General features: G+C 41.9%; 2 protein-coding genes across 4 annotated transcripts in view; one reads left to right on the top strand and one right to left on the bottom strand.

Moving 5' to 3' along the window:
- Positions 1-27,798, top strand: part of LOC128855495 (endoplasmic reticulum mannosyl-oligosaccharide 1,2-alpha-mannosidase) — a 76,056-nt gene that overhangs the window by 40,733 nt on the left and 7,525 nt on the right. The gene's annotated exons all lie outside the window — the stretch shown is intronic.
- LOC128855492 (mucin-5AC) lies at positions 195-26,948 on the bottom strand. Of its 3 annotated transcripts, none has more exons than XR_008453732.1 (8): positions 26,797-26,948; positions 20,863-21,099; positions 17,241-20,709; positions 11,111-14,918; positions 10,888-10,986; positions 10,667-10,805; positions 4,975-8,189; positions 195-2,726 (listed from the first exon to the last, which is right to left on the bottom strand). XR_008453732.1 is itself a non-coding variant. In XM_054090441.1 (8 exons), the coding sequence occupies exons 3-8, from the start codon at positions 20,296-20,298 to the stop codon at positions 5,328-5,330; spliced, it is 9,903 nt and encodes a 3,300-aa protein (XP_053946416.1). In that variant the 5' UTR covers positions 20,299-20,709; positions 20,863-21,099; positions 26,797-26,948; the 3' UTR covers positions 2,824-5,327. The 3 variants fall into 3 exon arrangements, 2 of the variants coding, with proteins under 2 accessions (XP_053946416.1, XP_053946415.1); XM_054090441.1 differs by lacking the exon at positions 195-2,726 and having other exon boundaries at positions 2,824-7,840; positions 7,904-8,189; XM_054090440.1 differs by lacking the exon at positions 195-2,726 and having other exon boundaries at positions 2,824-8,189.

Genomic DNA, 27,798 nt, shown 5'->3' with positions numbered 1-27,798 from the left:
TACCCCCTTAAGCGAAAACCATAAAGTTACGTTAATCTGGTCCCGGGACATCAGGCATTGAAGGTAATGAAAAAAGCGGTTGAACTGGCAAGAAGGTGATCTGCCATGAATAACTTTCTTGCAGAATCGGTATTCACGCCATTAGGTGCAGTCGAGAGTGCAATTTCCCTAAAATACCTCCGAGTCGCAGATTGTAGATGGAGAGATCAGAAGAAATGCAAAATTGGCAGAACGTTATGGTCAATCTACAACCTTAAGCAATCATCAACATTGATAAACATTAGGCCGGGTCGATTTGTGGGGAGTCAAAAAAAAATCGCCCATTGCTCTCTGAAAATCATACTCTAGGGATCAAAATAAGAAACTTTGCCGAAGGAACCATACCTCTAAAACGAATTCTGATGCCCCCCAATTTGGGTCGAACTTTTTAGTTTCTTTTCTCATGTAAAGGCCAAAAATGGTGATATTTTGAAATGATTGTATGTGGAACCCCCCAGGGGAGTTCCAGAGGGTGTGCCACTGGCATGGGTGGATCGGCCGTCCAAAGTTAGTGGGGGTCGATCATACATTTGGACTCGATTGGAGCACTCTAAATGGGTCAAAGTGGGATTTTTCGTTCGACCCAAATTGGGGGACATCAGAATTCGTTTTAGAGGTATGGTTCCTTCGGCAAAGTTTCTTATTTTGATCCCTGGAATACGATTTTCACAGAGCAATGAGCGAATTTTTAATGGACCCGCCCTAATAAACATGAAACGACGGGACGCCTGGAGGCTAACGGCAGTCATAACTGGCTTTTGGGCTGTGGAAGAACAAACAGCCAAAATGGGCATCCCTCACAACACATACTGTCACAGTTGCAAACAACCGGAGAAAAAGGAAACAATCTTCCATTTCCTCTGTGAATGCCCTGCCCTATGGAAGGACAGAAGGTTAACCCTGGGTAAACCGCTGTTCGAGAGTCTGGAACAGCTGTCTGGCTTAGATGTCAACAGCCTGATAAGGTTCCTGAATCGCACACATTGGATATAGTCATGCTGAAAATCGCTGGTAAACAAGTTGGTAACGAGGATGTGACAACAAAATGGTGCGAAAGCGCTAGTTGGATTCTGGAAGAATCACCACTTAAACCAACCAACCAACCAACCAAGTCACATCATTTCACATAATTCGCGCAATTGTTAATTTTTTTACTGATCACTAAGTTGCTCGTAACTTGTCAAAGTGGATTGAACAAAAATTTAGAAATTTGAAAAAATATATCGATATTGAAAGTTCTATACGTCTGAAAACATCCGTTATAACTAAATACTGTGTCCAACGGTCATCAATACTGGCGCTGTCTTGTATCTCTTTTATATACAAAGTTTATTATCATTTTTTTTTTTTGTAATTTTTTTTAGTTTGGTGAAGTTTTTAATACACATACAAACACTGATTATTATTATTATAAATTGTAGAAAGGAAAAGAACTCACATCTAGATTTTGCATGTTGTTGCTATCTTACAATTTTCACTAACAATTTCACTTAGTTTTTATGTACAAAAAATGACGAAATTAAACGGTTTGCTTTCGTCGTTGGCTTTGAATTCGCATTGTTGACTTTTTGCTCTAAGTTCCTTCACATTTTTTTTTTTACTTTTTTTGTTGTTTTCGCATTAATACATTGCAAATCTTTGAACATTTTTTTAACAAAGTTGGCAACGGGTTTACTCAGCATTTTTCATGCAAATTGCACTGCACAACATTTTTGCAACTGCATTTGTGTATTTGGTTTTTATGGGGCATCCAATTGTTTTTGCTTTAAATTTTGTAAATTTCAATTTCACTTGCTCTACTAATTTTAATTTGTTTTAATTTAAGTATTTTCTTGTTTTTTATAAATATTATTATTTGTTTTACGAAAGCCACATACATTTTAAACATAATTGCGTAGTTTACAACCAATTCGTTTGCCACCGTCCACTTGGGATTTGCTTCATCATTTTGTGGCCATTGTATTTTTAAAGTACATAATTACATACATACATAGTTTTTAAATTTTAAATTTGTAATAATTTGTATTTTAAATAAAATTTTGCTAATATTTTGTCTTAAAGCGATTTTAAGACATTCATTGATTTAGAGAATTCAGTTGCACGAGTTCGTTTGTCGTTTGTTTGTAGTAGCCTAAAACGGTTAAAATTGCGAATTGCTAAAAGTCATACGCGCTGAGCTTTCACAAAAGCTTTGAAGCGATTTCATCAAACAATAAAAAAAAAAAACAATCGTCAACGTTTTTTTGATGATGCGTTTGATATAGCAGGACATTTAATTGAGATTGCTTTCAAAGCACGTCTTGAGATGGGGAAGGCGCAACTAAATGTACAAAAAAGCCAAAACGAATTAGCGCCAATTCGATTCCTATTCGAATCATTTGTGGTTTACAGCTGGTGCACGCCGTTCGCGCATGAGTTGCACCTTCTCTGTTCTAGACGTTGTTTGGGTTGCTTCAAAGCTAAACGCTTTCAGTAGTGTTTGCTAAGAGGCGGAGCTTTGCATTATAAATAAAAATTTTATTCTTCAGTATTGTATGTTTTTCAGCTATTTCAAGTTTAGTTTTTATTGCTTAATTTTTTTTTTTCTTTTATAAAATTTGTGCCATTTTACAATTTACATATCGCTTTTAATTCAGTTTAATATGTATTGCTTTTTTGAATTATTTCATTAGTGCATATCTCTTGAGCTATTAAATTAGAAAAGAAAAAAATACCAAAAAAAACAATCAAGAAAGTAAATAAGTTTACACTTGCATACACCAGGAAACAACTTAACAAATTAAATATTATAAATTATCTAAAATATAAAACAAAACAATTCAACTTATAAGATCGTTCTAAAATACCATGTAAATTTATATTAAAATATGTGGTTTGTGGACCATCAACACCCGCGCCGGTGTACAACTTCTTGAAGTGGGTAGTAAAAGCGTGTAAAATTTCGCTTACGGTCACTATTTTTATTTAAAAATAGATTTTTGAATTTACTTTACGAATTCTCAGAACTGCCAACTCCCTAATTTGAACAAATGTCATAAATATTTACAGATAAATATAATTTAAATATATATATTTAAATTTTTTTATAGTGCTAAATACATTCATACATCTATAAAATAAAGAAAAGTGAAAACTTTCAACATAAAAGGTTTTGTAGCAAAAAATATGCCAAGCTCAATCACAATGGTAGAAGTGACGGGAAGGTTCGTCAAGTTTAGGGAAAAGGAAATCCATTATTTTTGCGCAAATGTTTCCACCCTGCGTTGGGCACCCGGGTCCGCACAGACTTTTCGACTTTGGACACGAATTTAGCATATTAACATATTAATTTTCTATCGATTTATGGTTATAACCTTTTGAAAAGCATACTCAAGCAGAACGAAAAAACTACAGACCTGGTTGCCCAACCGAAGGTTTTAAAAGAGGTTTCCAACGAAGGGTTAAAAATGTTTTATGGACGGTCTTTAGCTCCTGGGCCGGTTAACTTATTATTTCTGCGATTGTATCGACATTTTCGACACCGACGACATTTTCTTCATCAAAAATGCCTAAACGGAATCGAAAAAACCATAATTGCTTGTAATTAGCTGTTGCGGTATCGACACCATAAACACCATTCACAATTTCAGCGACCCGACTTGTGTTTTCGCCTTTGTCAAAGAACAACTTTAAAGTATATTGAATTTTCTCTTTGTGGACTTCGATTGTTAGCAACTCACAATTCAATGGAACAAACAAAAAACAGCAAACGAATTTGTTTAGTGTGGCGGTCAAGGTAACACCTACGAGCATAAACTTGTTTGAAATTGTTTGATCGATACTTTACGAGACATCGATCAATGGATTTTTTTCTCGATAAATTTTTTTTGCCATCTATCGATGGATTTTTTCCTTCTAAACTAATATATAAGTGGCGCTTACATTCTTTATTGGGTGCTTAGTCGAGTTTCTTCTCCTATTGTTTGTGCGTCTTGTTGTTATTCCACAAATGGTCACAGTTTTAAGCCCACTCTGAACCGCAAATGTTTTTTATGAGGCTCTTCTTCAAGGCAGAAATACACTCGGAGACTTGCGATTGCCTGCCAAGGGGCTATTAGAAAAAACTTGTTTCTATCATTTGCCGTTTCGTTCTCGGAGATGCAAATCTGTGCCCTTCGGAATGGTAGTCAAGTACCACGGCACGCGGAAGGTTTTTGGAAAGTGGTTCAAGATTAAGAATACTAGCTGTTGGCCCCTATTGTTGCCGTCACTTTTTTGGTTACATGCAAAGCAAGATATGCGTTTTGCCACTCTCTACTTCGGGCCTACGCATGAAAGTTGTGTTTTCTCAATTACATAAATTTTTGCATTTGAAGAAACATAAAAGAAAGATTATTCAGTGGATTCTACTGAATTTCTTGTATCAGTTATTGTACCTTAATTTTGAAGGGAATCTTGTAGGCGAAATCATTTACAGTTACATTCCCTTACAAGCTCTCCGAAGGACCCGGATTCATATTTAGCCAAATCACCACACTACGACAGCTGAGACGAACTTAACAGAGCGCCTCTGATTTATATCCCGCCAAAGCCTGTGACAACATCCGCATTGTACAAAAATATATGGGTTGTTGTTCTTGTTGTAGCAGCAAAAACATTCCTCATACATGTACGGGGAGTGCTGCTGGAGTGACACTTCTTGGCCGGACATATAGTAAGTCCGGGTCGTTCCGGTAAAGAAGAACCGACTGTCGGGGTCCTGATGTTTGCTATTAAAACAACAATAATGATATCTTTGCACACGTTTCTTGCAAGCGCATTAGTTTGTTACGACTACCAAAACATTTCTTAATTTAGAAAGTATTTTCAAATATTAAACTTGAAACTCAGCATATTTTCGTTACGAAGAAAAAAAAAAAAAAATAAATACAATAAAATTTAAAAAACAATTACTACTTTGTTCTTTTCGTTTCTTGTTTGCATGCGGCACGTGCAGAGGTAGGTTACTTCCTCACTCTGCAAATAGTGCGACTTACTTCACACATTCGCTCAGTCAAGCGCTACCTTTGCTCATAATTCTATATGCCGCACATGTCTTTCTAAGCATTTCTGTTATGACGCACAGCTCATAAAGCGCTGGCGTTGAACTCTAATATCACCCCTGAGTTTACAATATTGTTTCGATTGTTGCCTGCACCGTTGCTAGCTGTGATTGCTGTTATTGCTGCTGCTGCAGTTGTAGTTCTTGTTACTGCACGTTGTTTTGGTGCTGGCGTTTGTTGTTGTTGCTGGTCTGCTGCAGTAAGTTGTCAAGATGTCATTATCGACTTGACCGCCTCATCGACGAGACCAGCTGCGACGCAACTGAAATCGTTGCCCAACAACGACTGCTGTTGTGTTCGCTGCTGCTGTTGCTGATGGTGATTGAGTTGTGGCGGTTGTTGGTGATGATTGTTTTGTTGCATTCCCTGATGATGATTGTGATTTAGTAGGGCCTGTTGCTGTTGCTGTGCGTGGTGATGTTGACTGCTGTCCAAAAGTATGTGGCTTGCATTGTCGCCCGCCGCTGGTCCACTGCCGCCACCGCTAATCAGACAATCACCTAATTCGTCAACGAGATGATGCCTACGTTTTACGCCATCTTGGCAATTGAGTGACGCTTGCTGCTGTCGATCGTCAAGTATGCTGTCGCCGAGCAGTGAGCCCATCGAATGATCTAACGAGAAGTTGAGCGAGTCTGCCGATTCACTGTTTTGTAAATTCAGAATGCTGTCGATGGCATTCTGCACATGCCGACTGATGTCGTCATCGAAATCGCCACCACCAATGTGATTGTTATGCACATGCGCCTGTAAATGCGAATGCAGTGGGTGATGGTGGAGATTTTGTTGCTGCATGTTTTGTTGCAGTAGTTGCTGCTGCTGATGTTGTGCGCTGCCAAAATGCTGTTGATGGTGGTCGACACCATCCAACAAAGTACTAAATTGCTGCTGCGTTTGGCAGAAGACGGCCTGATGCTGTGCTGACATTTGTAGCATTTGTGTTGCGGCAGGCTCTACACGTATCCCATCATGCAATGAGAGTAGATCGGCCTCTATAATACTTTCGTGATGGTGTTGCGATTGTTGATGCTGATGCTGCTGCTGTTGTTGTTGTTGTTGTTGTGCTGACACTGGTGACGATGAACTGGACGAACCGGACATGGGACATATCTTCTTCGCGCCATCGAGCGTATCATCCGCTTCAGGCGACATCAATTCAGCATTCCAACGTCTTTTACGCGTTTCGCCACAATCGCCGCCAGTATTACCAATGAATTCACTGAAGGGTGCATCGATGTGTTGAATCCAACGTGTTGAATTGTTGGTAATGTTTAATTGTAAGCTTTGTTGCAAGTGCTGTTGATTGAGCTGCATTTGTTGTTGCTCATTTTCAAACAGCACACTCTCCTGCGTGTTTGCGACACGCATAAAAGTGTTCGCTGCCGTAAGTTCGCTATCCCATAGACGTTGTTGCTGTTGCAGGTGTTGCTCTTGTTTCGATTTTGTGTCCACGTTATTATCGTTCGATTTGCCATCGCCGAAAATATCATCCAACCCCGCTTCAATATCATGCGTATCACTGCCCCCACTCTTACTCAGATGAACAGGTGACTCGCCAAACATAGCCTCAAGACGCGTCTCCACAGATTTGTGCACATCTGCCATATCGTCACCGGAGTCGAAGAACTCATTGAGTGTTGACTGCATGTGATTGTGTGTGCTTTGCTCTTGTTGTTGGTGGTTTGGATGATTGTTATGTTGCTGCTGGTCGCCACTAAGCTGCAAATCTTGATCGCAGTTTTGGTGTTGCTGCTGCTGCTGCTGATGCTGAGTAGAGTCATTGCTGCTGGGGCTTGATTGGTTGTTTTTACTAATGCAACCATTCGGAAAGAGGTCTATCAATTGTCCAGATTGTGCGCTGCTTACTGTGCCCATACTACTGCCACTATCATTGCTAGGTGAGCTCTCGAAGGGATTAAGCGATTTCGTTGCCTGTGACTGATGTTGCTGCGGCAGATTATTTATCTGTTGTTGTTGCTGTAAGGACATTTTATTTTCTGTATGTATCAGATTTAACTCTTTCTGTAAGCATAACCAATCGTCTTCTTGTTGCTGCTGTTTTAACTGCTGTTGGTGCTGCAACTGTTGCTGCTTCGAGTTGTGTTGCAGATATTGTGCAACAAAACTATTGCTTGCTGGTGCACTTGTTGGTGCCTTCTGCTGCTGCTGTTGTGGTTGTGGCTGCTGCTCATGTGCCTTGCTGCGTTCGCTCTTTTCTCTGAGGTGTTTGTTATGCGTTTTGCCGCTATTCACTGGCGATGGCTGTGGCGATGGCAGCACTTCTTTATGCTCCACCTTTTTCATAATAAAACTCGGTGTTATTTCAGATTCAATATCGAAATTCTCAAACTCCTTCTTGACATAGGAACTCGTAGCTGGTAACTGTGCACTATCCCGTTTAGTTATACCGTTCAGCTGCTTGTTGCAAGTGGTGTAGAAATTGGACGCACCGAGTTTGCTTTTGCCAGCGTCCGTCTCAAGCGAATCGAAATTTAAATTCGTATATGATGCTGCTCCCGCAGTAGCTGCACTATGCCAACTAGCTTTTTCTTCTTTCCTTGACGACATCTCGTTTTGTAGCTTCTGCTGCTGCTGAGCTTGTTGGCTCGTCGCTGTACGCTGCTGCTTGTTGCAGCTGTTGTTTGGTGTGCTAGTGCTTGTGCTATGCTTCAACAAATCGAACTTGTCAACAACTGGTGATGGCGGTGCTACTGTTTTGCCTGTGTTGCAAATAAAATTAGTATTGCTAATAGTATTGTCGCTCGGTTCCATCTTAATCTCACATGTATTGAGCGTGGCATCGATGTCTAAGAGAGTTTTACTTGCGCCCATCTCCGGCTCATCCCTTACAGCTTTAAACTCCGGCTTTGTTTCTTCCGTTACAGTTGGCGGCAAAAGTTCCATCTTTTGTTCGACGTGCTCGCCTTCATTCAGATCTTGTTGTTGCTGTTGCTGCTGTTCGCACAGTGCTTGCTCCCGTCCAGCATTACGCAGGTGCTCAATTTCAGTCCTTAGATCGTCAATCATCAGCTGCTGAATTTGACAGGTTTCCGATGTGCGATGTGCCAGCTATAAATAATACAATAAAAGAAATTATTATAACTACATTGCGAAAAGGTGGCTAAGAGTGACTAAGACCAACGGCCAGAATTATCGTAGTAATTAGTAACTAGCTTTCTAGGGGTTACTGATTACAGAGTAAGCCCACCATAGGTAAATATTGAATCTCCCAACTCTTTAGAACTCTTAGCAGACTAATGACTACGCAATGAAGGGTCTGAGTGAGCTACGCACGAACGAATCTCAATGCAACGATCGAGGATGTCAACTCCTTCTGCTACCTGGGTAGCATTATTACCACCGATGGCGGAACTGGAGTTGATATTAATCACACACTTGAGAACGAGAGACAGCCTTTTGGGCGACCCAGTTTGGAGGTCCTCCTTTTTGTCAACACGCATCAAAATACAAATTTTGAACTCTAATATAAAGTCAGCACTCCTGTGCAGCTGTGAGACGTGGACCATGGCTGCCAGCGCTATAAAAAAAGTGCAAGTTTCTATCAACAAGTATTTGGGACGTATATTGCGCATTTTCTAGACAGAAGTCGTTACGAATAACAGACTACGGGAAATAACGCAACAAGATGCTATTAACGCTGAAGTTAGGAAAAGAAAATGGCGATGGATTGGCAACGGGCGACGTAACGATAATGGCCATCGAATGGAGTGCGCAGGGCAGACCGAGCTCGAAATTACAGCCCAAAACAACACCTGGAGAGAGATAAGATCCCTAGCTTATAACGGCACTATGTTCCTTGGAGGAGTAATGTGAAAATATATGTTATATATTAGGCGGGGTCGATTTGTGGGGAGGCAAAAAAATCGACCATTGCTCTGTGAAAAAAAAAATATCACCATTTTTGGCCTTTACATGAGAAAAGCTACTGAAAAGTTCGACCCAAATTGGGGGACATCAGAATTCGTTTTAGAGGTATGGTTCCTTCAGCAAAGTTTCTTATTTTGATCCCTAGAATACGATTTTCACAGAGCAATGAGCGATTTTTAAATTGACCCGCCCTATTATATAATATATATATATAATGAAGGGATTCAATTCGCAATTCCTGAGATGAACGCAAGCGGCTGAATTTAAAAATTTTATATCCCCAGAATTGATCCAGTGATGTTAAGGAATGTGACTGATCTTGGTCGGATATAAAACCGGCATGTTCCTGTATAGTAGATGCGACTATGGTGGGAACGATCTTGTGTAGGAGAAGGTATGAATCAGTTGCAATCGCTCAATTATCTAATCAAAGCCTGGTAACGCAACAGACGATTCAAAATTGAGTAAATTAGATAAATTATAAACTCATAATATACAACACATGCGAACAAAGCGGCAATTAATGAGTCCCAAACGATCAACTTCTTCTTCTTGATTGGCGCAATAACCGTTTAAGCGATTTTTACCGTGTTTAACGGAACGCGTCATTCATTTCATGCTAACCGGTACCAGGTGTACACATTAAGCGAAGCCAAGTCCTTCTCCACCTGAGCTGTCCATGCAAGGGAGCCGTTATTCTTCTTCTGCTACCACCGATAACTCATCCTCTAGTAATACATCGAACACTCGCACTTTCAGAGCCAGAGTGCTTGTATCGATTCGGATGCCATAGCCGTTAGATATTTATTCGCTGCACTATGTCTATGGGATTTCTATGGTCTTTTTCTCAAATACTCCAAGGGTATTGTTATCGTCGAAGCTTCTGCACAATACGTTAGAACGGGCATGATGAAAGCCTTATAGAGTGTTAGTTTTGTTCGTCGAGAGAGGACTTTACTTCTCAGTTGCCAACATAGCTCAAAGTAGCATTTGTTGGGAAGAGAAATTCTCCATTGGATTTCAAAGCTGACATTATTATCGGAGTTAATGCCGGTTTCTAAGTAAACGAATCCTCTTACAACTTCGAAATCATAACTGTCAACAGTGACGTGGGTATCGATACACGAGTGCGCCGTTTGTTTGTTTGATGTCAGGGGCACTTGAAGATGTTTGACGAGTACTTCGTCTTGTACTCGTTCACTACCACACCAATTCGCTTTGTTTCTTTATCCAGCTTAGAAAATGCAGAACTAACAACGCGTTTGTTTAGGCCGCTGGGTTTGCAAACACATGTCTTCTGTAGAAGTTGTCTAGATGATGACTTGCCATTGACCTGATCTACCCAAAAATATTATTACCATTTTAGGTATACAGTTCTTTAATGAATTGGAATATCTTAGTTCTGTGGAAATCAGGGATCTTCTAAAATATTTGAAAATAACGCGCTGGCTTTAGGAGAGGTAAGCACAAGTTCCCGACGCGGCATCACAATGGGCTATGAGCCTGAATGTGCACCACAGTGGTAAACCACTTCAATCTAACCTAGAATAAGTTCTGCGGCTCGCAAACTCTTTTCCAGCATCAGGTTAAAATTCAACTAATCATTGAAATGTCGGCCTTGTGGCTTTCATCTTTGAATTGAAAACTTCGCTACTTACCGTTGACTCCTGCATCAATATCTTTTGGTATTTGGTTGAAATTTTGTGGTATTTTTCCTGACAATGTACCGCCGTCTGCTCAAAGCGCTCTTCATCTTCAAATGGTAAATCCTCAACACTTTCGTACATGCAATGATATCTGCGAGCACAATAATTTTTGAGTTATAGTGTAAAAGTATTTACATAATAATAATTTCCCGTTTCTAATCTATGTATCTCACCTTATTAGCCGCTTAACAGCCTCCTCTTTATCCTGAAATGGGTTGAGATAGTCGGGTTTCAAGCACGCGTGCTGATCCAATTCCAGTTGACGCAAAAACCTGAAAATACCACATAAACAGATATGAGTTTCACTAAAGACAAGGTGATTCAGAGATTTCAAATTTTTAAAGTCGAGAATCGAGAAATGTGTTGAATACTGCGTATTTTCAACCAACTACTCACAAAGAAAGACGTGCAAGTTTCGGCTGGGGGGACAAACTCTCTTCGGATTTGATGAGATGAGTGCCCACGGAAGTGGATGACATTAGAGTAGCCGTGGTGGTGATGGGGCTGACTGTGCTGGTGCTAAACGCGTACGATGCATTACTTCCCTGTATTTGTAATTTGGCTTGCGTATCTGGTGTTGTCGTACTTGCGACTGCCGCAACCGCTGTCCCTAAGGTGGGTGCAGCTGTTGTAGTGGCGACTGTTGTCATTGCCATTGCGTCAGCAGACACACTCGTACAAGCAACGCTGCTAGCATTAGATGTTGATGCTGTTGCTGCTGTTACAATTGTCATGGCGCTGTTGGCGCTGCTTAGCGTTGCAACTGAGTTGAGTGGGGGAGCGCTGGGCGTAATCGTAGACAGGCTGCTAACAGGCGCTTGGGAATACGTATGCAACTGCTGAAGTGTCTGTTGGTGCTGCTGTTGTACGAAACAATTCGCGCTGGGTGTAAAAAGTGTAGCCGAAGACGTGCTGCTCGCGCTTGTGGAGGCTGCTGCCGCCGCAATCAAGGGGCTAGAGAACACTAATGGCGGTGGTCCATTCATGAGGTTTGTACTGCTGCTGCTGCTGCTGCTTACTAATGTCGGCTTTTGTAGCATAAATTGTTGTTGTTGTTGTTGCTGCTGCTGCTGGTAGTGTAATGCTGGCGCTTTGGTTGTTGCCACTAGTGTCGGCTGCTGCTTTGGTGTGCTTAAGGGCATCAGCGTGCTGTTGGTGCTCTGCGCTATTTGTAGTTGGGCGGATGTTGGAGTTTTTCCCTTTCCGCTAGCGTTGGTGCTGTCTTTGCCACGTGATGCTGGTGCTATTTGCAGCGATTTGGACTGCTGTTGTGGTTGTTGCTGCTGCTGCTGTTTATTTTGTTGAACTGTTTGATGATGCTGCATGGGATATATATGTATGCGATGCGTAACTCCTGCCTGTGCTTGTGTTTGCGTCTGCGTCTGCTGACCAGCCATTGCACCACCCATAGATGTTGCCGTAATCGACATGTTGGATGAGTGATTATTAGGCTGTACGATATTCGCCGGTATGCCAGAGGCATTCACTTTGCCAATGCCCACTTGCTGTTGCTGTTGTTGCATCGGTGGCGGCTGCGACATCAGCGTAATGCCAGCGCCATGACCCATTGGCGGCATTTGCAGATAGGCCTCCGGTGTAGGCATCTCTTTGCCGGCAGCCAAGATGCGCTGCTGCTCCGTGTAAAGACGCTGCAAGGCCATATTTATCTCGGCATCACTCATTGGTTTGGTATAGGCGGTTATGGCGGCCGGATCGAAATCTGGCGGCAGTGGCAGCGACGCCAGCAATGATTTATGTTGCAACTTAATAGTCAAAAACTGGATTTGCATTTGCACCTGTTTGAACATTTGCTGCTGCTGTGCGGTCAGTTGAATTGTTTGTACACGTGACACGGTGTGCTGCTGATGAGGCTGCTGTTGTTGGTGTTGTGCTTGCGACGATGGATGTGGCTGTTGTTGTGAAGCGTTCACGTTGCTTGCTGGATTTAGCGCCGAAAGGGAGGGTGGCTCATTGTTGCTGCTAAAACTGGGCGCCACAAGTGTTGACGAAGACGTCAATGCCATGCTGCTGTTGGTGGTGGTGGGACTGATGAGACTGCTGCTGCTGGTTGTTGTAATTGAGCTGCCTGTAATATTCGCGCTGCTAACAATGCTGCGCATATTTGGCGACTGCTGCATCATAGGCGCGCTGCTCGTTGACTGCGATTGTTGCTGTGGGTGCACCTGTTGCTGTAGTTGCAAGGGTGCCGTTACGGCCACCAACTTGTTCGGCTGTTGAAATGGTTGTTTGCTGTTATGAGTTGTTGTTGTTGTTAGGCTGCTAGCCGCACTCGCAGCACCAACTTGCTTGCCACTAGCAACATTCGGCTGCACAGCCAGCACAGGACTATTGTTCAGCTTCTGTGACAGTGGATCTAATTTAGGCATCGGCTTGACGACGCTCGCATTCTTTATGCCTGCTGTGCCGCTAGCCACATCGGCAGCTGTTGTTGTAGCCTTCGGTTTACGCACTGGCTTCTTTTTGGGAACTGCGCCAGTGGGCGCGGCAGCTTTGGCCGGCTCCAACTTGGCTTTACTCTGATCAATAATAGGTGCCACATTGGCCACCTGCTTAGTAATGACGTTCGGTACGGCACTAGCGCAGTTGTTGTTAACGCCACTGGTTGCACTACTTAGTGGCTGGATGGGTTGCGGATGCACAATTTGTTGCTGCGGTGGCTGTAAGCGTTGCTGCTGTTGCTGCGCTGCATGCTGGTTGGAGCTCAGCGTCGGATTCATGCCCATTAGGGTGGGTTGCGGCTGCGTGCTTGGTGGCAACGGATTTACATCGTTGAAATGTATTTGACCCAGCTGCAGACATTGCGCTAATTGCTGAGCATTGATGCCGGCTGGCGCAATAAGCAAACGTTCGGTGGGGCCAATGGATGCGGCAGTCTGTGTTGGACTAATAGGAGTGATATGATTCGTTTCGCTGTTTAGAGAAAATATTTGCTGTGATGATGCATTTATTTTCGGCAAAGATACGTAACGTTGTTGGCTTTGCGCGGTCAATGGGGCAGCACCAAGTAGCGCATTGATTTGCGGCGGTGGCAGCGCTTGGTTCACCTGTGGCAACATTGGTTGTTGCTGCTGATGCTGCATTTGTTGTTGTTGTTGCTGCTGCTGTGCAATTTCCGGCGTTCTGGCAGAATTGGCTGTGACTTGTTGTTGTTGTTGCTGTTGTAGGGCCTTTTGTTGCTGCGTCTGCTGTTGCGCCATCAGCTGTTGTGGTGACTGCTGCGGCAATTGTAATTGTAGGGTTGAGCCCATTGTCCCTGCAGATGCAGATGCGCCGCTTGACGCGGCTGATTGCGCAGGATTGAATTGCAACTGTATTGTAGACGTTTTTGTTGCTATGGCCGCCGCTACATGCGATGGCAGCGTGAGTTTACTTATAGCGCCCGTGCTAGACCCAATAACAGATTTAGCTTGCTGCGATTGTAAAGCACTATTCACTGAAGCCGGAGGCAGCAATTGTGGTACTGTTGCACTCAAAGCACCCAAATTCGTTCGGCTGTTGAGTTGACTGCTGATACCGTTACTGCTATTATTACTGCTATCCAATTTGGTTGGCTCATTGATTATTGCCAAATTTGGCAAAGCACCTTTAAGTAGAGCATGCAGAATTATCTGCGATTGTTTGTCCGGCGGCTGATTGGGGTCGTGCCGCAATATCAGACGCTCGCAGTGCTCAGAAACGGCCAAGGTCAGATTACCGGTAAGTTGTGGAATAAGTGCAGCTGCTGATGCTGGCGAGCCTACCGATATTGATACGCTGCTGGGCATACCGGTCAGCTGTGGTGATAGTATAGTGGCAGTTGTCGACGCTGACATGCTATTATTATTACTGTTGCCACTACTGTTGCTGCTGTTGTTTGGAGCCATTGAGTTGGTGGGTTGTTGTTGTACTGTTGGTGTTTGATTCGATGAAGCCGCCACCGCGGTGGGACCTGACGTTTGTGGTATGGCTACTAGTTGCACTTGACGGCCGTCCGAAGTTGGTTTTATAGTAACGGCGGGAGCTTCGTGTGTTTGTACGTTTGCCTGAGAATGTGGTGGTTGAAATAAAATTTGCTGCTGCTGTTGATGATGATGCTGTGGCTGTGGCTGTTGTTGTTGTTGTTGTTGTTGCTGCTGCTGCTGCTGATGCGACTGCGTTTGGTATGGCGAAACCGGCGGCTGCGTTGTTATCTTAATATGGGGCCCTGGAAGACAGAGAAGTTTTGTTAGAACTTTGTAATATTGCGAAAACGATGATTTTTAGTTTAAAAGTTTTGAACATAATAAAACAGACTGTGTTTATTAAAAAAAAATAAATAAAAATATAAAAAAAAATAAAAAAAAAAATAAAAAAATAAAAAAAAAAATAAAAAAAAAAATAATAAAAATAAAAATATAAAAAGGGAAAGTTCTGCGCTCCAAAGCGAATCTATTAAAGGTCGTGTTGGTAAATTAGCTGAGTTGTTTTTTTTTCTTTCGCCGTGTCCATGTGGCATTCAGTTCAGAATGAAGGGAGGCGAATTCATTATTTATTTTCTAGTTTCTCAATACTTTGGTTTGATAATCAAACGTAGAGAATATTGTTGTTGGTCTAGTGCCACCACCTTTAATGAATGCGCCTTGTCTGCGTTCTATGTTAGTTTTCAATCAAATGGACGAAATTAGCGATGACAAACATCAGAACGCTGCTGGTCAAATACAGGATGATTTTTGCCAATAAAGTAAGTATGATTTAAAAAACTAAAAAAAAATTAAACATAAACATTTGTGAATTTTTTCCAGTTCTAGACACTCAAGTTAATTTTAAGTTAAGTATTTATATATGAATTATTTTTAATTTAATTTTTTGTATTCAAGCCCAAAACAAAAAGTATTTATTATTTAACCAACCCAGTTTGCTTTCTTCATTGAAATATTTAAGAAACTGTTGACGAACGTTGTCCGCGGATTGTAGAATGCATCCGGACCAGACGATGCTAAAGAAGTAAGCCTCAAAAGCAACGAATGTTGTCGAAAACAATGTTGCCCGCGTGATCGCGAATGAACCATACATAGAGAATTTCCACTGCCTTCCTTCCAGATGCCACTGGGTGTAAACCGGCACATACTGAGCAGCAAAAAATAATTAAAATCTAAGTATTTGCGCAATTCACTCTAAACGATGCTAACTGGAATTGGAAGCACTCTGTTATTACTAGGTCCTTCAATGCTGGGGATTTCTATTAAATAATGAGTGTTTTCTTTATCGAAGCAGCATCCGGCATAAAAATCTTTGTGTTCCTGTGGAAAAGGCTCGTCGCACTCCTTGTTTGTTCTTCCGCAAATTTTGTTGGAAAATTATCAACCTAAAACCTGTTTTTAAGATTTCGACGTTTCAACCTCATTATAAAAATGTATATTATGAAACGCCCTTTCAGATATAAAACCTATTTCGTATGAAGCGGCAGACAGTTGGTTCTACGTTGCCGGATCGAGCCGGATTTAGTATATCCGGCCGAGGACTGCAACTCTAACAGCATTCCTCGTACAAGTATGGGTATGCTTATTCTGCTATATTACAACAACAGCAATAACTATTCTGCGCACGCCTCTTATTTTAAGTGTATGCAGGTGTCGCAATCGGCGGTCGCCGTAACCGAATGGGTTGGTATGTGACTACCATTCGGAATTCGGAGAACATAGGTTCGAATCTCCGTGAAACCCCAAAATGACCCTACGGCAGGCAATGGCAAACCTCCGAGTGCCATGAAAAAAAGCACCTCATGGACAAAAAATATCTGCCGTTCGGAGTCGGCTTGAAACAGTGCAGGGTTGCCAATATTCGACGGACCCATCTGGCAACCCTGTATCTTTTGACAGAAACGTCAGATCGCTTAATGACATACCGCGTTGGAAGCGTCAGTCCAAGCAGATTTTTACCATGGAACAGTACACGCCACGCGAGCGCTCCCAATTTGTTGATATTTACATTCAACAAAAGAAGTCAATTGTGAAAACTCAACGTGCATATAAATAATATGAAAAGTGCGCCTTCTAAGAACACCATTAAACGTTTGTACGAAAGGTTTTCGACTGGTAATGCTCTTTCGAATCCAAAGAGGCCAAATCAAAACCGACCAAGGCGTCGCCAAGGACATCCCAAAGCGCCGTTCTCAGCAGTTGGGCATTGCTCGGACAACGAATTATCCGCATTGATTTGCATTTATTCCCGTATAAGATTCAATTGACGCAGAGATTGTTGACTGCGGACAAGCCTCGTCGATTGGAATGGGCCCAAAGAGTCATCGAAATCCGTCGCGTCCGTCGAATATGGGCAACCCTGTATATCCCTCCATTTGTGGAACAACATCGAGACGCATGCCACAAATAGGAGGGGGAGCTCCACCAAACACACAAAAAGGATATACGCGCCAATTATATATATTGTATATAAATATATATATAGGTATCTCTTTCGTTCTTGTTACTTTATAGGCAATACATTTTTAATTAATTTTCTTTTCTTATTCAGTTCATAAGCAACTCACCTCCACCCGAAGCAGCCATACCATCCAAAATTGGCATAATTTGTATTTTGTTCTCTACGGTGCCACCTCCATTATGATTTGGTAGCATTTTCGTTCCATCTACTTGCGATATTTGTATATTGCCAATTTGGCTAGGAACTTGCGGTGCACCCGCCACCGTTGCGGTCAATGTAGGCGCAGCAGATTGTGCCGGTAGGGTTGCCGGCGCCGGTGTGAGCGGTGTACCTAAAGCGCTTTGCTGCTGCAGTTGAACCGGTGTTGTGAGTGACGCAGCCGATGCCGTTGATATGCCAGGTGTAATTGTGGCTGTCAAGGAAGGCATCACCGACACACTGTTCGTAGTCGTTGTGGTTGTAGTAATTGAGGTCGGTGCTGCGCTGCTTGTAGTGTTTGCAGGTGCCGCGGCAGGTGTAATATTATCCTGTTTTTTGCCATTGCGACGCACTGCCGGCTTGCGTCTTGGTTTCACTGTTGCTGTCGTGGTTGTGGTTGTTGTGGTTGCGGGTGTGGTGATGGCTATTGTGGGATTGCTATTGGACGTGGACAGTTGCAGAGAGGTGCCACCGGCTGTTATGTTAAACAGCTGCGACTGCGGCTGCGATTGGGACTGCTGCATGGACTGGAATTGTGAACTATTGCCTGCGGGCATGCTGAAACTCATTGTGGATGGCGCTGTCTTATTATTGGATTGTTGTGTTGCCGCTGCGGCGGCGGCTGCTGCTGCTGCAGCCGCTGCTTGCTGTGCCAAATGCTGTTGCGCCTGCTGTTGTATTTCCTCAGCAGTCGGCAGACGTGGTATGGAGATCGTGTAGGGCGTAGAAGCTGTGTCATTTTGGTCGATTTTGATAAAGATATTGTGAGGTTCAGTCGTATCATTACCACTATTGTTGGACGTCGCTGCAGCACTCAATGCTGCTGCCGCGGGTATTGTGACAGTAAAGGGCATGGAATCGGAGCCGTTTTGACTGGGTATAGAGATCATTATATCATTGGCGTTTGGTGGTGCCGGACCAGTTGTGGAAGAGAGCGATGATGTTGGCGCTGCGTGTGATTGTTGTGGCGGTGGTTGTGGCACGTTAGACGCTGGAGTTGAAGTGTTCTCATCATGTGTTGACATTGCGTCCATGTAATCTTCATCATCATCATCATCCTCCATTATGCCGCATAACTTCATAACATTGCCGAGATCAAGTTTTGGGCGTGCTTGCTCCTGTTGTTGCTGTGGTTGATTTGTTTGACTCTGTGCAGTGTTGCCGCTGCTGCTATTTGTAAATGCCAATTTTACGTTTTGCGGAGACGATTGCGAGAATTGGAGCTGTGGCATAACGCCCGTGGTGTTACTCATGCTGACGGGTGTGTTGAATTTGTGGGCTATTGCATTGGGCGCACTTGAGGATACAGCATATGGGGCATTCTTTGTTTGCGACGTAGGCGAGGGTGAAGGTGCCGTTGTCGTTATTGCAGGTGACTGCACCGAAGCTGCAGCCGATGATGCCGCTATGCTGGCAGTGGGTTGTTTCTTTTTTCGGGGCTTTGCTTTCTTTTTCGGTTCAGGCTGCGACTGTGCGGACTGCTGCTGTTGCTGGATTTGTATTGTGGCATTTGATGCACCACTGTTAGCAGCACCAGCGCTCATTAAGGAAGTTGCCTGGTGCCCATTGGTTAGTTGCTGTTGATTTATGGTTACAGTGGCACCGCCCGCATTCTGCAACAACGTGGGTGTAGGTTGGCGCATTGGTTCCGATGCTTGTGACGTATGCGTCAAACTAGGTAGCGTCGTGTGCTGAGCATTGTAAAGATCCACATTTGCGCTGGAACTTGTGGGCGGTGGTGGTGGAGTTTGAAAAGTCGCGCCCGCTGCCGCAGCTGCCGCTGCCAACTGTTGAATATTCGCTCCGCTTAATTGATTTAAGTTGATGAGTGACCCACCACCAGTTGCGGCATTGTTCAGGCTTTGCTGAAACTGCGCCGGTAACTGTGAGAGTATTGTTGCCGTTGCTGGCGATGGGCCGTTAGGCATTTGAATTTGTGTAATGCTGCCACCATTTGCCGCCGCGGCAGCCAAATGCAGATTTTGCAGCTGTGCGGCTACGCTCGGCCCTAGCAAGTGACTGGTGTTTATGGTTGCCGTTGTGGTGAACGGCTGATGAGATCGTTGCTGATTTGACGCCGAAAGCGCAGCGTGCAAGCCGGTCAGCTGCGTTATGGCCGAATTTTGGGGGTTCGTTTTAATAGTTTGTATATGATTTGCAGTCTGTTGTATGAGGTTAGCCTGTGAAGATACTATAAAGGTGGGAGTGGCGGCGGCCAGTTGCATGGTTGCACCATTTGTGCCCAGTATACGCAGCAATTGTTGTGGCTGTTGTTGTTGCAGTTGCGCTTGTGGACGCGCATTTTGGATCACCAATGATGGTGTCGCCGTTAGCTGGGGTGTAGGTGGCCGCAGTATTAGCTGCACGCCTTGTGGCGTATTCTGTTGCACCAGAAGTGGCATTTGATTGAGCAACAAAGGTTGTTGCGTTGTTAAGCTGGCTGTGGCGCCTGTTGGCAGAATTATCTGTTGTTGCTGCGCGGCGGCACCTGAGGTGGGCGCAGCCGAGACACTGATCTGTGCCTGTTGCGGCTGCGGTGATTGCGAGATCTGTGGCATTTGCGCCATATTACTAGTGTTGCTATGTACAGTGGCGGTTGCCGCATTACCACCACCGACTTTAGTTTTCTGATGTTGCTGCAGCGATTGTTGCTGTTGACTGGCATCGTTGCAGGACTGGTGTTGTGGCTTTGGCAGTATTTGTTGCGGCGGTTTAGTTGACTTTGTTGTTGTATTCGTTGTTGTACTGTTAAGACTACTGTACGACGTAGGCGCCAGATGTGTTTGAACTGTTGCGGTGCTGCCTATTAGACGTTGCTGCAGGGAATGTTGCTGCCCAGCTGGTGCCGCAACAATTTGCCCCTGCGGCCCCTGGATAATTTGAAAGACCTGTTGCGTGTGCTGCGCTTGATTCCCTTGATGCGGCGCACTGCCTGTTATCGTAAATTGTTGCTGCAACATTTGCATTGGTTGTGGTGTTGACGGTTTAATTGTGGCGGCGGTAATTGTATTGCTAGGACTCGGTATTGGACTGTCAGCTATCAGCGGACTACTGCTGTGATAGTGTTGGAACTGTTGTTGCTGCTGCTGCTGCTGTTGCTGTTGTTGGTGACTCAACGACGTCGACGTCGGTAGTACTGTTGCGGCGGCTTTTTTCGCTTGACCTTTTGGGCAACCAGCCACATTTGCTGCCGCAAACGAACTCGACGTATTGATCGCTGCTGCATGTGGTTGCCCATAGCCGCCGGCTACAGTATTAGAGATCGAGGACGCAGTGTGACAAGTTGACGGTGCAACAGCACTGCTGAATATTTGGTGATGTTGTTGAGCAAGTTGATTTTGTTGTTGTTGTTGCTGAGTGTTGCGCTTATTGCCCTTCTGCAAAAAAAGCAAATAAAATGAATACAAGGTTACGGTTAGTTGGTTAAGTTTACAATTTTCATGGATGCATGCAATTTTTAAAATGAATTCATTTGATTCATAAGCCGCAAATGTTTGTGAGGTAAAATTTGTGTGTGCCTCAATACTTGCCTTATTTAATTGTATATTATTGGATCCAACAAGTGTTGTGTTGAACTCATTACCGGCTGCAGGTGTGGTTGCCACTATCGCCGCACCTCCCACTCCGGCTGTCACACCGATAACACTGGTTGCTGCCGCTGGTGACTGCGATGGACTTGGTTGGAATACAACGGTACCGGCGTTCGGACTGCCATTAGTGAATTGATGTAACGATTGTCTACGTCCTGGTGTGGCAGCTTTACGGTCCTTTACATACAAAATGAAACAAAAATAATAATCAATAAATGTTCTTCATAATACATACGTACAGATATGGTCACTAAAAGAGGTACACGTTTCTAAGTTTAAATTAATAACAACAGACTTTCAATTGTATGTTTTTTTTATAGCGTCCGCCTTTACAAACTTGCCTGCTAACAATACTCCAGAGGATCTCCATTGGATTTAGATGTGGACGAACTGCGGGCCTCTTCAGCACAGAAACATTTTTCGACGCGAAAAACTCCTTTGTACGCTTAGCGCTGTGGATTGGAGCGTTGTCCGGATAATACTTCAAAGACTCGCCGTGAAATTCTTCGCCGAAATTCAATAAAAAATTATTCTGCCTTTATTTTATGTGAAATTAAACAAATTGGGCCACGATTGCTAAAAACACGCCAGGTCATAAGAGAGCCACCGTGAAAGTTTCGGTACAGACGCATTTGTCGTGGCTCGCGAATATCTCTCCCTTACTTTTGACAACCATCAGGCCCATCGAGATAACTTTGTCATTCATCATCCCAAAACGTTTATGATTATCATGTCCGTTAAGTTGGCCCCGCCATTTTTGAATTTCGTGTTTATTGAAATTGTGCTGCAATGTGCTATTCTTGTGCCGTATTGTGCCGCCAAAAGAAATTTTATATCTATTTTTTTTCTATTATTTTTTCAATTTTTAAATTATCAACCGTTAAGCTGGCCCCGCCATTTTCTCCGATCTGGAAAAATTAAGAAGCACTGAGTTCTGTTCGACTTGTGCTGTTTTGTGCCACTTTTTGTTTTCTCGTAATTGCCAAAATAACAGTGAAAATTTTTTTTTTTGTTTTTTCGAAACACACAAAAATTTTTTTTTGCGAAAAAATTACTTGTGCTGTATTGTGCTATGCCTGTGTAATATTTTTGCCCTCTAGCGTTTTTTTCTAAGACATCTAATTAATGGAGAAAAATTGAAAAAATGATTTTTGGGAATATAAAAATACAATGTAAATACATTTTTATTTTGATTTATTAATTACATAAATGCACATGTGTGCATGTACTAACTTTTTAGGATATATAATAGATGATTTGGGATTTTTGCTGTCTCCATCAAATAGTAGCCAGCGCTCAAACATCGGGATGTAAGCGACATAATGTCCAATGACACCGAGTTTAAACGCTCCAACATATGCAACAACACCTGCAAGTGTATAAGTTTCTTCTTCAAGAGTCAAAACTGGTGGAATTTTATTTAGCGTAATCTGTTCGCGACTTCCCATGTCGGTATCAACCAATAGCGTTGGTCCATACTTTCGTGACATGGTTTGAGTTTGGCTGCAACACTTGCGATTAAATATACTATTACGGATTGCCTTCTCAAGGTCTTTGAATCCTCCACATTTCATGTCGTTGTGATTGACGCCAACCACAGCGCTTGTGCGTTCTTCATGTTTACCACAAATTTGGCATATATGCGATATTGTACATGAGGGTGTCTTTGCAAAAACGGCAATTAAAAAGTTAGCAATATTGCTTTGTGCTTTAACTGTTATAATGTTTCCAGCTTCTGAACTTTTTGTTACTTCATGAAGGAGATATGCTCGTTGCTTAAAAAACTTAATCTTTTGTCCATCCTGGAGCAATATTTGCGCACACAAATGTATTGGGTTAGGATCGTTGTCAATAATTTCTTTATACGCTTTGTTATTTAATAAACATGTAGCCAAAATTTGACAAGTGCTGTCAAACGGGCACGTGTTTTTAACAATGAAAATCTTTTCCTTGTCATGGACATTTTGGCAATAGTTACCATTGATGATGACTGGTATCATCGTCGTTTTTGGTAGATCAGGGTCGAAATTTGGTCGTGGTTCACCGTACCTTCGAGGCCGCTTTGGTGCATTTTTGTTTCGCCAATTTGACTCATAGTTGAGATCAGATTCATCTGTTTGCTCGGATACCTCTGACATTTTGTCTTTGTCTTTTTTTGGTATGTGGAAATGATGCATCATATTTGGCAATCCAGCATTCCATTGGAATTGCATCATCACAATTCATTTTTGGCTCATGCACAATTTCTCCACGGAACTCAGCATCACATTCAGAACAATATCCATTGACGACGACTGCAAATCCAGACTGTGATGTTTTACACCTTTTAAACGTCAATGGGCATTTAACTTTTGTTATTTTAAAAATTTCGTCAAATATATAATTTGTCCAGTAATTGCGCCTGAGTGTTCCCACAGTTCGTGTTCGGTTTTTAAATATATATGACACCTCTTCCATTTGTATATCGGTCCAAATAGGCCTGACATTGATATTAAAGTGGATTTTATCTTCATCAGACTCATCACAGCTTGGATTGTATTTAATTTGTGGTAGATGATTAATGTTGTAGAAATCTAATAATTCTGTATGTACATTATATCTGTTGAGTTTGAGAATGGTATAAATATATTTCGGTTTTAGCCTTAATGCTTTATCCATAGCTTGAGATAATGCTAAATAGACAGGCGCTTTCGGTAGGGCTATTGTGCCATTGTTGTCCATAATATTTTTGTATGTGGGCAATTTTAAAAGCTCTCGTAGAACATCAATACTGGTTTGGACGCTGGTCGCCGCCATTTTCTCGATGTATTTAATCCGATCTAAAATAGTAATAACGTAAGTAAGTATATATGCACAAAATTTAATAATGTTTTGTTATCCGAACTCCAGCTGTAAGTCTACGCAGAATTGCACTATCAACATAAAACATACGGCATTTTGTTCGTTTTTTTCAGTACGTGAAAGACTCACGCCTTCGAATTTTGGCAAAAATCAATTTAATGTACTAAAAAGTCTTTGTAATGTCAGAAATATATCTCTGTATATATTGTGTCTCTGAATGTGTGTCTATATATACGTGTGTCACTCTGTCGACACTCAAGACACAATTGTGGGAACACAGATGAAAGTGTCGTACGGAAACACACCTATACCTATCAGTGTGGCCACACTGATTTCATTATTCATTTTTATTCACTATTCAACTGAATTTAACGTCGTTATGAATTCGAAGAATTAGATCATTCGAGAAGCGTTCTTACAACTACAAGACACATAAAAATTAGAGTTCTTTTACAAGTTAATATATTCATCTTAATCTTGAGTTTTATTGGAAATAAAGCGTGTTAGTTTTAATATAAAAATATATGTGGAGTTTTATTCCCCCACACAATGTAAACAGAAACACACATTCACAGACACAATATATACAGAGACACATTTCTGACATTATAAAGGCTTTTTAGTACATTAAATTAATTTTTGCTAAAATTTAAAAGTGTGAGTCTTTCATTTACTAAAAAAAACGAAGAAAATGCCGTATGTTTTATGTTGATAGTGCAATTCTACGTAGACTTACAGCTGGAGTTCAGATGACGAAACATTGCATACAATTTTATAGCTCATCGAATAAAGTTTTTTGCACTTTCAATTCAGTGAGCTATAATGAGATATAAATGAGGAAACTACTTACCAAAGAAAAGAACGCGTTTTATTTTTAAGATTGTGATGTTAATTTGTTATCCAATTTTATAATTTCACCGATATAACGGTGCACAAAACAGAAAACTATTGACGCACGTCCACTCACTTGGACTGCTCGTTTGATACAGTTCGAAACAAAAGAGTACATGCCCCTCCAAGATGTCCAAGTATAGATGAAGACTGTGTATGCTTGTGTCATCTTGATAGCGTAGGTTTCCTTTTGGAAAAAAACACTGCCGTATGTGTGCTAAATCTGTAGTGTTAGTGTTTTGTTTTGAAGTGTAAACTTTCAGGCGCGCCATATAATACACAAATATACCGGGTAGTGAACAAAACTGAGACGTGACACATTATTTTTTTAAGTTTTCTCCATAAATTTATCGCCTCAGAAAAAAACGCTAGAGGGCAAAAATATTACACAGGCATAGCACAATACAGCACAAGTATATATTTTCGCAAAAAAAAATTTTTGTGTGTTTCGAAAAAACAAAAAAAAAAATTTTCACTGTTATTTTGGCAATTACGAGAAAACAAAAAGTGGCACAAAACAGCACAAGTCGAACAGAACTCAGTGCTTCTTAATTTTTCCAGATCGGAGAAAATGGCGGGGCCAGCTTAACGGTTGATAATTTAAAAATTGAAAAAATAATAGAAAAAAAATAGATATAAAATTTCTTTTGGCGGCACAATACGGCACAAGAATAGCACATTGCAGCACAATTTCAATAAACACGAAATTCAAAAATGGCGGGGCCAACTTAACGGACATATGATTATCGCCGAATTCAAGCCTAGTTCTTTGTGGCGTGGTATAAGCTTCGATTTAGCCAGTCTATTTTGATATTTAATTTCGAGTTTTCACTCAAAATTTGCTGTATTTTTCTCTTCGTAAGATTGGGAGAAAGTTCACATCTAATTTGGTTAGGGCTGGTATTTTTATTGACAGACAATCGTCTTATCTCTCTGTTACACCTGTCGTCAATCTTAGGCTTCGGACCAGTTCTTTTAATTTTTCCATACCGATTAGGATTTTTCAAAAAGTTGTGTATGATATTTTTATTTCGATGTACTTTTAGCGATATTTTGCCAACTGAGACTCCCGATCTACTATAAGAATACTAGCTACTCGCTCGGCATCGTTTCCAAATAAATTTGTTTTTTTTCATCGCTCCAAAGTATGGTGTACCATTTTTTCATACCCTCAGGCCCATGCCATGACTTAAGTTCTTGAGCAAACCTTTTTCTCTCTCTAAATTGGCTTGTTTCAACAGAGGAACGTTACGAGCTATTCTGCCTGGTAGTATCAAGTTGTACAATTGACGCCGTACAGTTCTCTCCCTTTTGGCAAGGGTCACATTTAAATTTTCAGTAGTTCAAGTCGTTTTCTTTTTGCCACCTCGCCGTTCTGTGGAATTTTGGGGCTTAGAGCATTTACAACAAAATTATTGGACCATCATAGTGGCTCAGCGATAAATTTGTACGATTTTGTTTTTTTGTTTTCGAAGATTGACAGCAAGCAAGCCCCCGCTCCTCGGAAAAAAATTCATATTAATATAATTATTATTTATAGTGCCTCTTCGGAAGGGCTATAACATTACCAAGCTGGGGAGGGTTGAAAGGACTGCTTGTATTGACATCACCGCAGCATGCAGAACTTGTCAAAGTGCAGCCCTTAATGCCTTTTTGCATTCACTTTCCACAGACTTTTACTTTATTTCCATAGAAGGTAGGGAGGTATGAACCGATAGTCAAGCTACGATTAAGGCTCTGACGACGCCATGATACAGATCCTTGACCAGTCAGGAAGGGGTCGACTGTATTGGTTTTAGAGGTCTCCCACCCGGTCATCTGTATCCCCCTGACTGTTGTTAAAGGGGTATTGCACAACTTATTTCTCAGGAAAGCACAGATCAAATGGAGCTCCATTTCTTCCAGTGCTATTTCGAAAATCCTAGGATCCCAGCACAATAGACGCAGGACGCAGATTATTCTGGGAACTTCGGAAATTTCAATAATAGCTTTAAATTTTTTCGAGCGGCACAAGGAAGTCGATAGATAAAGGCAGCGTACCTATTTTAATGGCCATATGTGTATATTACTTATACATACAAATATTATATATGTACATATAGATACCTATGTTACTCAAGCGACGAAATGTCAAATACTCACCTGATCGTGTGTGGCGTTTGTGATTGTATTACCAGCTACGAGTAACACATCCTGCGGAAATGGTGACAGAGAGGGTGACGGTTGCAAACGTGGACTAGCTGATATTGATGGCGACGGACTGGGCGTTAAAAACGGACCCGGAGGAGACAGTATTCCTGCAAAAAAATAGAAAAATAATGGGATATTAGGAAACTATTTTTTTCTGTGTACTGTGGAAAAATTTCAAAGAAATATTTATTTAAATATTATATTATGGTGGCGTTTGAAAAAGTAAAATATATACTGAGATCGAGGTAATATTTAAGTACTATTTGCAAGTTTCAGTTCGGAATTTTCAAAGGTCAAAACTGAATTTTTATAAAACATAAACAAATAAATAGTACAAACTTGGCAAAATGTTGCGGTGTTTTCGGACTCCGTTCAAAAATATATCGTCAATGGCCAACCGGCGCCGCTTAGCACGAGAAAGAACCGACTGACGCACTTTTGTAAACTCGGCCAAAATCGCGTAAGCGGTCATCGCGCCAATCAAGAAGAATGGTTTGCCAAGTCATCGTGAATTATTTAATGACAGAGCAATGTTTCCAAATTGTGGATAAGACACCATAATTGTGGACGGATAAGACACCGAAAGGTCGATTCGTTGTCGCTCTCAACTGGTTGGCATGTGTCCTTCGACTATGTGGAAAAGTTTACTTAAAATGCATGAAATCACTTCTTACTTCAATGGGTAGGGCATCCGCCTAACAGTGCTTACGGGATATTGTTGTAGCAGCTTAGATACATTAGATTAGATTTGTCCCCCAAGTTGGACAAGTCCAAGCACTCAGTCAGGAGACCATTGTACTTCTAATAGATTTTAGTAGAAAGAATAGAGATAAGAAAGATAAACTGTGGGTGTTAAGACGGAAAAATTAGTTTGAGGTCACTCTTCCACAAATCTCTTGGATTCATTGATGAATCTTAAGAGATCCGGAAGAGGAAGAGTATGAACTTTATCCA

Source organism: Anastrepha ludens, chromosome 2 (genome assembly GCF_028408465.1).
Source record: "Anastrepha ludens isolate Willacy chromosome 2, idAnaLude1.1, whole genome shotgun sequence".
Taxonomy (NCBI): Eukaryota; Metazoa; Arthropoda; class Insecta; order Diptera; family Tephritidae; genus Anastrepha; species Anastrepha ludens.
The sequence above is the reverse complement of the archived record's forward strand: the minus strand, read 5'-3'. Positions and strand labels throughout refer to the sequence as shown.

Bases quoted from the DNA above. Each gene is read 5' to 3' on its own strand.
- LOC128855492 (XM_054090440.1), bottom strand. From the start codon at position 20,298: ATGCAAATGTTGCAGCAACAATTTACGATAACAGGCAGTGCGCCGCAT. The intron at 14,919-17,240 runs GTGAGTTGCTTA...TCTGTCTTCCAG, and splicing joins TATGGCTGCTTCGGGTGGAG to GGCCCCATATTAAGATAACA. The intron at 8,190-10,666 runs GTAAGTAGCGAA...TATTATTTATAG, and splicing joins TATTGATGCAGGAGTCAACG to CTGGCACATCGCACATCGGA.